The following is a 13,069-nucleotide window of genomic DNA, read 5'->3' as shown; positions in this document are numbered from 1 at the left end:
GACAACACAAATGCACTACATTCCAACTAGAATGAAACTGAAGAAACAACAAAAACAATCAGTACAAACATGAACCAGAACACTAGAAATAGAGATAAAACTGGCTACATGGGATGTGGCTACAATAACATACTGGTGGTGGGGTGCTCATGGGGTAACAAGTGTATACTGTATGTACAGATACAAATATACTGCTTATAAAGTTCGGCAAGAAAAAACAAATATTATGGAAGCAAAATTACCCGAGTTCAATAATGCTATCACCAATGAAAGACAAATAAGACTTTACTGTAACTGAAGCTGTGTTTACAGTACAGCAGGGCTTGAAACAAGAGTTCATGCCCTCAGTAAGAGTAACATATGTGGTATCAGTGGACTTCTTCTGTCACCCATGTAGTACGTGCCGTATGTTACCCACAGTTTAAAAATAGGTATGAGATGTTAAACATATATTACCAGTATTTTCCATTTCTGGAATATGCTATCGAGTACGACACTGATCAACTGTCTTACTACTGAATCACATACAAGTTGATTATATGTCCAAATGAAAATTACTTCAGGCAGTTAAAGACAAAAGGAACTAGTGTGCTCACAGCAGTGGAGCTGACAAGTGACATTTCAAATAAAATCACAAGTTTTTTCTAGACATTTGAAATTCAAAAACAAATTAAAATAATAATAATACAGACTTCTGAGAACTGAAAATTTGCATAAACCATTTATGGATTACACAAAAACAAATTCTGGTAACCCATTTTGTTTTTAGGTAACCCACCATGAACATGTAAATGGTGCTATAAATTCAATATGAGAACAAAAAATGGTTTATGTAAACTATACTTAAGCGAGCAACGCACAAACAAGACGATTGCTCTCGCAATTCTCAGTATAGAAGCTATTTTTGTCTTGAGAAACGATGCAAGATGGGTGAAATTCACCACACCAGGGCTTCAGTAAAACGTCATGTAGAAAAAAAAAATATTGTACAAAAATATTGTTGTTAAAGGGAGATAATCTGTAAAAAATCTACTGAATTAAAATAAAGGGAGACAATCCAACTGAACCAAAGTAATGGAAAATATTCAAGTATGAAGCAGTTGAGAAAACATAAAAACAAACACTTTTAATAATATTTGTTCATCAAAAAACAAGTGATTCAGTGAAAACAAAGTCTGTAACACATTGATACATGTTTCACCAACTTTCTGTTCTAAAATATTAAAAGGACAAAAAAGATCACCATCAATTTCAGATGTCAATCTACATTCTTCTAAATGTATGTTCGACCATAACATTAACGGTCCTTATAATTTACGTATTGTCTTGCAAAGAGAAAAGAATGTGACAGTGTAGAGGCGAGATACTGCTGACGAACTGTGAACAATAGTTACCTTGATGATATCTTCACGCTGTTGACGTTTAACACACTGAAAAGTTACACATGCAAAATCATCAGCCTAGTTCCAATGCATCATGCAAAACATCAAAAAGCTACTACATAACAGTAACTACAGTTATTACTGCAAACTGATTAATGGTTATGTAACAGTTACTGGTATTACCGTATACTGACTAATGGGTACAAAACAGTTACAGGTATAACCGTATATTGTTTATGTAATAGTTTCTGGTATTGCCATATACTGGCTAATGATTATGTAGCAGTTACATGCATTAAGTGTATACTAGTTAATGGTAAACAGTTACATTATTTGGCAAAATGTTTTGCATACCCAGAGCTCATTACAAGTTTATATAACTGTATACTGGCTAATGGTTACCAAACAATGGCTCAAAACTCATCACGAAAGTATGGTGGCATTTGGCAACGAGTGAATTAATGAAGGAATGAATGTTTAACGACACCCCAGCATGACAAATACATCAGCTATTGGGTGTCCAACTATGGTAAATGAATGTTTAACGACACCCCAGCATGACAAATACATCAGCTATTGGGTGTCCAGCTATGGTAAATGAATGTTTAACGACACCCCAGCATGACAAATGCATCGGCTATTGGGTGTCCAACTATGGTAAATGAATGTTTAACGACACCCCAGCATGACAAATGCATCGGCTATTGGGTGTCCAGCTATGGTAAATGAATGTTTAACGACACCCCAGCATGACAAATGCATCGGCTATTGGGTGTCCAGCTATGGTAAATGAATGTTTAACGACACCCCAGCATGACAAATACATCGGCTATTGGGTGTCTAGCTATGGTAAATGAATATTTAACGACACCCCAGCATGACAAATACATCGGCTATTGGGTGTCCAGCTATGGTAAATGCAAACAGTAAGCATGTCAGGGTTTCTGCCAGAGGTACAGACGGTAAAATTACACACCCTAAATTGTTGTTAAAAGTACATGAAATGCAGTAGTCAATTTCAAATGATTTCAAACCCATCTATAGTCCATCCCATGGGGAGCGCCTTTTTTCATACTATGGAATTTACTACAAGTTATTTATTTCTATGCTGACCGTTTTCTAAATTGCACACAATTTCCAAAAAACTTTTACTTTTCTTTTCAAGTCAAACCAAAATAAAATTATTTACAAAAAAACCCAACATTTTTGCAGGATGATGGGATGGACTATAGTAGAGTTTTTATGATCTGTTTTGTTTTTATTATGCACCTCAAATTATTTTCTGGCAGAAAGACTGAATGCATATATATGCACAATTACACAGACCTTGCAATGTACAGGGAAGCTATCACTGACTCCCCATCACTCCCTGGAAACTAGTTCAAGGAGAGACATGTTTAGCTTCTGTGAATTAATGAAAGGATTAAATGTCAATGCTCAGTATGGTACTTCAATGGCTCCCCATGATATAAGTTAGGGGAGCTAGATACCCACTGAATAGTGGTGAGGTCTCATTAAACTACTGCTATCTACCAACATATACCGAGAGAAAAGGTCTCATTAAACTACTGCTATCTACCAATATATACCGAGAGAAAAGGTCTCATTAAACTACTGCTATCTACCAACATATACCGAGAGAAAAGGTCTCATTAAACTACTGCTATCTACCAATATCTACAATATATACCGAGAGAAAAGGTCTCATTAAACTACTGCTATCTACCAACATATACCGAGAGAAAAGGTCTCATTAAACTACTGCTATCTACCAATATATACCGAGAGAAAAGGTCTCATTAAACTACTGCTATCTACCAATATATACCGAGAGAAAACTAAGGGAACACTTGATATTGTAGACCAAATTTCACTTCATTTTTTTTATTTCAATTTATTTTCATGTTTATATCCAATTAAGGTTCAAGCACACTGTCTCAGCTATCTGGGCTGTCTGTCCAGAACAGTAGTTAGTTGTTAAGTGGTTAGTGAGAGAAAAGAGGGTGTAGTGACCTTACACCTACCTATTGAGTTGAATGTAAATACATATAATTAAATCTGAATCATACTTGCTAATAATAACAATAAAACTTCATACTTTATTTATTTTTATAATGTCATCCCAATGGTCCAGATATAGCAACAGGAGTTTGTTCATTTCTCAATGAATGTAAAACTTATGTCGTCATGAGACGTCTGATGACGTCATTTTATATGTGAAAGTTGTCTTATTGAGTGTTATTCTTTATGGACCAAAAACAATTCAAAATAAAGTATGAAGTTTTAGTGTTATTATTGGCAAGCATGATTCAAATTTAATTGTAAGTATTTACATTCATCTGGGTATGAACAAATAAAGAATCATCCGCAAACTGTGTGAACCGGCAAAGCCGTTCTAACATACAGTTTGTGGATGAATTTTTTTTTTTCATACCCTGATGAAAGTAAAAGAAATAACAGACAATCCTTAATTAAATGCTTGGTGGGTATGTCACATCCCCAATCCCAATAAAGAAACAAAAACAAGAAATAACAGACAATCCTTAATTAAATGCTTGGTGGGTATGTCACATCCCCAATCCCAATAAAGAAACAAAAACAAGAAATAACAGACAATCCTTAATTAAATGCTTGGTGGGTATGTCACATCCCCAATCCCAATAAAGAAAGAAACAAAAAAAAATCATTGAAGTTGGTGAGTATGATAAACAGGAATTCCACGAAATTAAAACTCTCACCTACCATAAACTTATTCTATCTTGCTGACAACTACTTCCATAGATAATTATATTCATCTTAATGTATGTTTAAAAAAATTCAAACCACTACCACCACCCACAAATAAAAATAAATAAATAAATAAACTTTTTTAAAATTCAATTAAAACAAAATGAATTAAAATTGTTAATTAACCAATTTTGAATATATTTTTCACATACATTGTGATGAACATCCACAGGTGCAGCTATAAACCAAGTTTTATTGATTTACATCAAACTTATAATAGTTTGTGAGAAATGAAGCTGACGCCATACTAATGTTGAGCTACATGTAAACGTAAAAGTTGACACTATCGTCACTAGGGGTGTCACGATCATCATCACTAGGAGTGTCATGATTGTTGTCACTAGGGATGTCACGATCGTTGTCACTAGGGGTGTCATGATTGTCATCACTAGGGGTATCACAATCATCGTCACGATCATTATCAGTGTCATGATCATCGTCACTAGGGATGTCACGATCATTATCAGTGTCACAGTCATCGTCACTAGGGGTGTCATGATCATCGTCACTAGAGGTGTCACGATTGTCTTCACTAGGGGTGTCATGATCATCGTCACTAGAGGTGTCACGATCGTCTTCACTAGGGGTGTCATGATCATCGTCACTAGGGGTGTCACAATCGTCATCACTAGGGGTGTCATGATCATCATCACTAGAGGTGTCACGATTGTCTTCACTAGGGGTGTCACGATCATCGTCACTAGAGGTGTCACGATCGTCTTCACTAGGGGTGTCACGATCGTCGTCACTAGGGGTGTCACGATCGTCATCACTAGGGGTGTCATGATTATCGTCACTAGAGGTGTCACGATTGTCTTCACTAGGGGTGTCACAATCATCGTCACTAGAGGTGTCACGATCGTGTTCACTAGGGGTGTCACGATCATCGTCGCTAGGGGTGTCACGATCGTCGTCACTAGGGATGTCACGATCGTCGTCACTATGGGTGTCACGATCGTCGTCACTAGGGATGTCACGATTGTCGTCACTAGGACATCACGATCATCGTCAATAAAGGTGTCACCATCATCGTCACTAGGTGTCACCATCATCATCACTAGGGATGTCACCATCATCGTCACTAGGTGTGTCATCATTATTGTCACTAGGGGTGTCACCATCATCGTCACTAGGGGCGTCACGATACACCTACCTCAAAAATGACATTTGTGGGATCAAATAGACAAAAACACCCACAAATCTAAAAACTCCATATGGTTATCTCCTAAGTACATACCAGTAGAAATTAGTAAAGTCTTAGTAAAGGTCTATGGAATTAATATAGGAATCGATACATAAGCAAGGGTATCATGTACCATGTATCGTCATATCGTCAAAAGTCATATGGTGATGCATCGATGCACCGTGACAGCCCTATGTGACATCCCTACGTAACAGCCCTACGTGACCAGCCCTATGTGACAGCCCTACGTAACAGCCCTACATCACCAGCCCTACATCACCAGCCCTACATCACAGCCCTACGATCACCAGCCCTACGATCACCAACCCTACATAACAGCCCTACATACCAGCCCTACGTGACAGCCCTACGTGACAGCCCTACATAACAGCCCTACATCACCAGCCCTACATACCAGCCCTATGTGAAAGCCCTACGTAACAGCCCTACGTAACAGCCCTACATCACCAGCCCTACGTGACAGCCCTACATACCAGCCCTACGTGACAGCCCTACGTGACAGCCCTACATAACAGCCCTACATACCAGCCCTACGTGACAGCCCTACGTAACAGCCCTACATCACCAGCCCTACATACCAGCCCTACGTGACAGCCCTACGTGACAGCCCTATGGACCTGGCTCCATGTGGCTCACTTACATCCATGATTTTTACACCACAATATGGGATCCACATGGGAGCCTTGTAAAAGACTCACACCACCAGTTGATGAGCATTGTAATCAAACTACTAGGACGTTTTAAGCTCTAGTGTTATAAAAAGCCAGTATTAGATTGCCACTAATGTGATATATATCAGATATGTGTATTATGTAGCACTGCAACCATTGTGGTAATGTGCTATAGTTACAATATTACTGATTATAGGATAATTTAATACATTTATATATTTTTAGGTCACCATGATCCAACTTCTTCTTGTTATGGTGCTACAGAGATAAGGTTCTCCACTTATTAAACATACAACTGTATGTACTGTATTACAAAAACATATAAATCACAATAATTATAACTGCATGCACAATCAACTCTTTTTTTTAAAACTACATTTAGTATTGATAGTTGCTGGTTTCAAAAATGAGAGGCAAAAAAAAAAATTAAAAAAAATGATACAAATTTAAAAAAAACATTCAAGGCAAGATTTGTTTGTAATAATTTTCTTCAAGAGTAATCCCGAATCCTGAAATAGCCAAACAACAGTACTGTTGCTGGGTCTTCAACTGAGGTAAACACCTACAGGTAGGTATCTCAGACAATAACAAGACACATCTGTCTCTATAGTACAACGTTTATGAGGGATATAGAGAATACTAAACGAGTCCCCGTGAGAGACCGTTTATATTACAATGAGTGTGTTTTCAATCGTACATCACGAGCGGAAGCGGTCTCTCACGGGGACGAGTATAGTATTCTATTTATTACAACGCGCTACATTATTAATTTGAGTCGCCAAATATATTTTTTGTCTCTCACTAAACAGGACACTGAACATAAACAAAACAGCAGAGTGATTCAGAGCGCATAACCCTTCTTTGCCTATGCACTCTTTTTATACTATTAAAGTATTTATGCTTTCGCAATGTCATAGAGTCCCTCCATCCCAAAAATAAAAATAATTAAAACAAATAACACATACTAGTAGTAAACAGAATATTAGTTTAATAAACTATAATATAACAATCACTATTCAAAGTCCATCATTTGAGTTTTCTGCAAAACGTTTAAACTTTCAAAATTCAAAGCGCGTCGGTCTCAGTGTCACGTGTGAGTTTTCGACGTTTGGGCTTGCTTTCAGGAGATTCAGTTTCATCGTTATTGTGTTTACAAAAGTTAATATTTATGGTTCCACCATATATTGGAGCAGAAAAAATTTAAGACAATTTGCCAAGAAGGTTTGTAGAAGATGTAGTACAAGAATCAATCATTTTCGTTGAAGTTGTGTCTGTAGAGTGCATATCCAAAGCACGTGACTGGTGGTCTGATACCGTGTTACTGAGAATATGACTAATTTCACGGTGCTGTGTTGTGGAAATGTGGCTGTAGTTGTTGATGCTTTGTATATTTTTATGGTCAGAAATTTGCATTATGTGTGTTGGAGGGATATTTTTCTCAGAAAGTTTTTGAACTAAGTATTACTTTTTTTAATTTGTTTTCTTTTTATTAATTGCATCTAGCCACGAACGTAAAATTTTAATGGCATGTTGTTTATGAATGAGTTAAAGTAGTTCCGTGGATCATGCGATCGGAGGTCATGACCTCTCAAAAAGCATATCTCACATTGTGGGATATGAAAAATCTCTCACGGGTATCTCCGTCACCGCGGTGTAATAAATGCTAATTTCAACTGAGGTAAACACCTACAGGTACGTATCTCAGACAATAACAAGACACATCTGTCTCTATAGTACAACATTTATGAGGCAGCGCTCAATTTTTACGGTTGTCCGGTCGTCTGTGACGACCTAATATTCAGTCGGGCAACTTAATTCTATGATACTAGTTGCCCATTGGACGACTGACTTTTTTTTAAACACCATAAGGCGAGTTGTGTCACATAATAATGTGCAGTTTCCTTACCCACAATCGCTTTTAAACTGTCGTTATCTAAAGTAGAGGGGATGATTTTCCGTGATCACAAAAAACACGGACGGAATCGCGGAATTTAGTAACTGAAAGGGAATTTGCGATTTTTTTTAAAATAACCTTCAAAAGTTGTATTTCTGGTTCAAGCACCATTATAAATCTTTTTGGTAGTTTTAAGATTCAATATTAATAATATAAGCATATAGTGTTTCGTATGCCTAAACACTTCCAGAACCGTTCATTCTCGGAACTAATACAATTTTAGAATGTTGATTATATAACAAGATTTCTAGTATGTTCAATTTCAATATTTTTTAATAATACTTATTACGATTCGTAAGCATAACCGATTTACACAACGCTTTCGTTGGAAAACATAATTTGGTAAACCTTTGGGCATATTCGTTAATCTGTCTGTACAGAAGCAATTCACATTTATAGTCCGTCCCACAGGGAACACCTTTTTTCATGCTGTGGAATTTACTACAAGTTATTTATTTCTGAACCGATTGTTTTCTAAATTGCACACAAAAATAGCATGGTTTATTCTAGTAGCACATGTAGCACGTGCTACGTCCCCGTGCTTCAAGGGGTCCCGCGGTGAGTAATTGTGTACATTTATTTTCCCCAGGTAATTTTTCCCCTCTCCCCGAAGGTGTTGAAAAATACATATCTTGGGAATTGGGCCCCGCTGTTATTTGTGCTATTGGTCCCGCGAATCCTTAAACTGGCTCTGAATACATAATTCTAAACTTTTTTTTTTTTTTAAAGGCCTTCATTTAAAAGTTATAAAACAATGTCGAAACTGTAAACTATCGACAGAACAGTGCTTAGTGTCGGTTCACTACCGCTGGCCTATATCCAGCTTGACCCGACCACGTTTGAATATGTAATTTGTGCACACGGCACGCTAGTTAGGTTACATAAAAACATACATGTGTAATCGGATGGGTGCTAGTAATTCTTACTTGTGCACTTTTTTTGGGGGGTTCACGTTTTGTAATCATACTGGACCAAATAAAATGTTATCATGTATTTATTTATTTATTTTTTGGCAACTAATGTAAGATTACGAACAATAGTGGGGTTTGTCAAATGTGTGTTTTGTTTATAAATCTTAACCATAATCCATTAAATGAAATGAAACTGAAAGCCACACAATCAACAATTATGTATTGTTTGAATTTAAGGGAGAATGGATCTCTTTATTATTATTAAATACAAACAATAATTAACAGTAATTAAGTTTGTAACTTTGTTTTAACTGCGGCTTATGTACGGACGAAGGTCGAAACTTTGTCTAAAACCAAGTGGTGCGGTTTATACACCAATGCGTGTAATAGGCCAGAAAATATGGTGCATCACTTTTTTAGTCTTTATTAGTGGCAAGTAAACATTACTAAAATTCTTCTTTTTTTAAAGTTTGTGTCAACAATTTTTTTTACAGGTATTTAGAAAATAGCAATAGCCAACAAGCTCAGAGCTGGAACAATAAAACACAAAGGGATATAGTTTGTAATAATAAAACTTGACACTAATTAACACACAAAAAGGAAAAAAACAAACACGGAATTTGCAAAAATCTGAAACGGAATGTGGCAAAATCTGAAACGGAAAATCATCCCACCCTACTAAAGCATCAGTCGAAATCACATGGTTTGTTTGCCACTCGGAACTCCTCGGTCGATTCCGTGAGACATCAGGAAAAATCGTAATCAGCTGATGGATCTCTTTATTATTATTAAATACAAACAATAATTATATTGAATAGTAAACATTCCAGTGCATTCGAATGGAACATAGAGTGTATTCGATTAGAAAATAGCTGATGTGACCCAAATCACAAAAATCTTAAGCAATTAGGCCCTATGTGTACATGTGTATAACTACAAACATTTAAAAACATTATTAAAAAGTAATGTATTTTACTGTCAGACAGTACATATTACATTTTACATTGACAACATATTAATTCTAAACCTGTTGGTTGCTGTTTTATTGGAAAATAAATATAACTCTAGTTTCAAAACACGGATGAAATCAGGGCAACCAAATTTTTGGAGGGGCAACCTCAATGTGAACCCATACTTTCCCTCCGGGCAAGCAACCAAAATCCTTAAAATTGAGCACTGTGAGGGATATGCTAATTTCAACTGAGGTAAACACCTACAGGTAGGTATCTCAGACAATAACAAGACACATCTGTCTCTATAGTACAACGTTTATGAGGGATATGCTAATTTCAACTGAGGTAAACACCTACAGTAGGTATCTCAGACAATAACAAGACACATCTGTCTCTATAGTACAACGTTTATGAGGGATATGCTAATTTCAACTGAGGTAAACACCTACAGGTAGGTATCTCAGACAATAACAAGACACATCTGTCTCTATAGTACAACGTTTATGAGGGATATGCTAATTTCAACTGAGGTAAACACCTACAGTTAGGTATCTCACAATAACAAGACACATCTGTCTCTATAGTACAACGTTTATGAGGGATATGCTAATTTCAACTGAGGTAAACACCTACAGGTAGGTATCTCAGACAATAACAAGACACATCTGTCTCTATAGTACAACGTTTATGAGGGATATGCTAATTTCAACTGAGGTAAACACCTACAGTTAGGTATCTCACAATAACAAGACACATCTGTCTCTATAGTACAACGTTTATGAGGGATATGCTAATTTCAACTGAGGTAAACACCTACAGTTAGGTATCTCACAATAACAAGACACATCTGTCTCTATAGTACAACGTTTATGAGGGATATGCTAATTTCAACTGAGGTAAACACCTACAGGTAGGTATTTCACAATAACAAGACACATCTGTCTCTATAGTACAACATTTATGAGGGATATGCTAATTTCAAATGAGGTCAACATCTACAGGTAGGTATCTCACAATAACAAGACACATCTGTCTCTATAGTACAACATTTATGAGGGATATGCTAATTTCAACTGAGGTCAACATCTACAGGTAGGTAAGACACATCTGTCTACAACATTTATGAGGGATATGCTAATTTCAAGAGGTCACATCTACAGGTAGGTATCTCACTATAGTACAACATTTATGAGGGATATGCTAATTTCAACTGAGGTCAACATCTACAGGTAGGTATCTCACAATAACAAGACACATCTGTCTATAGTACAACATTTATGAGGGATATGCTAATTTCAACTGAGGTCAACATCTACAGGTAGGTATCTCACAATAACAAGACACATCTGTCTATAGTACAACATTTATGAGGGATATGCTAATTTCAACTGAGGTCAACATCTACAGGTAGGTATCTCACAATAACAAGACACATCTGTCTCTATAGTACAACATTTATGAGGGATATGCTAATTTCAACTGAGGTCAACATCTACAGGTAGGTATCTCATAATAACAAGACACACAAGTACAACATTTATGAGGGATATGCTAATTTCAACTGAGGTCAACATCTACAGGTAGGTATCTCTGACACATCTGTCTATAGTACAACATTTATGAGGGATATGCTAATTTCAACTGAGGTCAACATCTACAGGTAGGTATCTCACAATAACAAGACACATCTGTCTCTATAGTACAACATTTATGAGGGATATGCTAATTTCAACTGAGGTCAACATCTACAGGTAGGTATCTCACAATAACAAGACACATCTGTCTATAGTACAACATTTATGAGGGATATGCTAATTTCAACTGAGGTCAACATCTACAGGTAGGTATCTCACAATAATAAGACACATCTGTCTATAGTACAACATTTATGAGGGATATGCATTTCAACTGTCAGGTAGGCATCTATAATACAACTATAGTACAACGTTTATGAGGGATATGCTAATTTCAACTGAGGTCAACATCTACAGGTAGGTATCTCACAATAATAAGACACACCTGTCTATAGTACAACATTTATGAGGGATATGCTAATTTCAACTGAGGTCAACATCTACAGGTAGGTATCTCACAATAATAAGACACATCTGTCTATAGTACAACATTTATGAGGGATATGCTAATTTCAACTGAGGTCAACATCTACAGGTAGGTATCTCACAATAATAAGACACACCTGTCTATAGTACAACATTTATGAGGGATATGCTAATTTCAACTGAGGTCAACATCTACAGGTAGGTATCTCACAATAATAAGACACATCTGTCTATAGTACAACATTTATGAGGGATATGCTAATTTCAACTGAGGTCAACATCTACAGGTAGGTATCTCACAATAACAAGACACATCTGTCTCTATAATACAACGTTTATATGGGATATGCTAATTTCAACTGATGGTTATTGATTCCAGCAAAAACATGCCCTATAACATAGATAAACTTTGATTTGATTAACGATCAGAGAACATTTTGTTCACGATTCGCTACGCAACTTTCAGAGATTGCTACACAATTTTAACATTAAACAGTAATTGTAATCAATTTTCAGTTGATTAGAAATATCTCTAATCAACATTTTAAAAACAAAATGTTCCCCGATGACACCACTAGAGTACATGGATTAATTAATCATCGGCTATTGGATGTCAAACATTTGGCAATTCTGAAAGGTGGTCATTAGAGGAAACCCACTACATCTTTCCATTAGCAGCAAGGGATCTTTTATATGCACTTTCCAGAGACAAGAAAGGACATACCACGACCTTTGACAAGTTGTGTAGCATTGGTTGGAATGAGAAAAAACCCCACAATCAGTTGAATGGATTCACCGATAAACTGCACAAACTGAACATAAAACAGCTCAACTGTGTTTGTAGTTTTTAAATTAAAGTGTATGTTCTTTGAGCACCTGTCTCCCCTGAGATCATCTTCATAAATCAAGGCTAATATTCGTTCCTCGTATTCAGCCTTGATACATGTCGTCAAGAAATCGTGCCACAAATTGCTTAAATTTTATTGGATGCGATGAGATCTGATTGCAACGAATCGCAACGCTCCTTATAGATTCCCTTGTTATTGTAAACAAAGATGGCAGCGTTAGCGTCCGGCGGTTAATTTTTGATATTGCTTTCAAGATTACCGATGCTGTGATTGGTCAGCGATGTCATCGTGTAAGGGAC

At 36.5% G+C, this 13,069-nt stretch overlaps 1 protein-coding gene across 4 annotated transcripts in view; it reads right to left on the bottom strand.

Annotated features, from left to right (window-relative positions):
* LOC121379444 (TATA element modulatory factor-like) overlaps positions 1-13,069 on the bottom strand; it is a 66,777-nt gene that overhangs the window by 39,315 nt on the left and 14,393 nt on the right. For 3 of the 4 annotated variants that reach the window (XM_041508087.1, XM_041508086.1, XM_041508084.1), the window contains exon 5: positions 1,395-1,430. The exons of the other annotated variant lie outside the window; for it this stretch is intronic. In XM_041508087.1, the coding sequence (XP_041364021.1) occupies positions 1,395-1,430 (36 nt within the window). The remainder of the gene's footprint in view (positions 1-1,394; positions 1,431-13,069) is intronic. 4 annotated transcript variants of the gene reach the window in all.

Source organism: Gigantopelta aegis, chromosome 8 (genome assembly GCF_016097555.1).
Source record: "Gigantopelta aegis isolate Gae_Host chromosome 8, Gae_host_genome, whole genome shotgun sequence".
In the NCBI taxonomy this organism is placed as follows: domain Eukaryota; kingdom Metazoa; phylum Mollusca; class Gastropoda; order Neomphalida; family Peltospiridae; genus Gigantopelta; species Gigantopelta aegis.
This window is presented reverse-complemented; position numbering and strand designations above follow the sequence as displayed.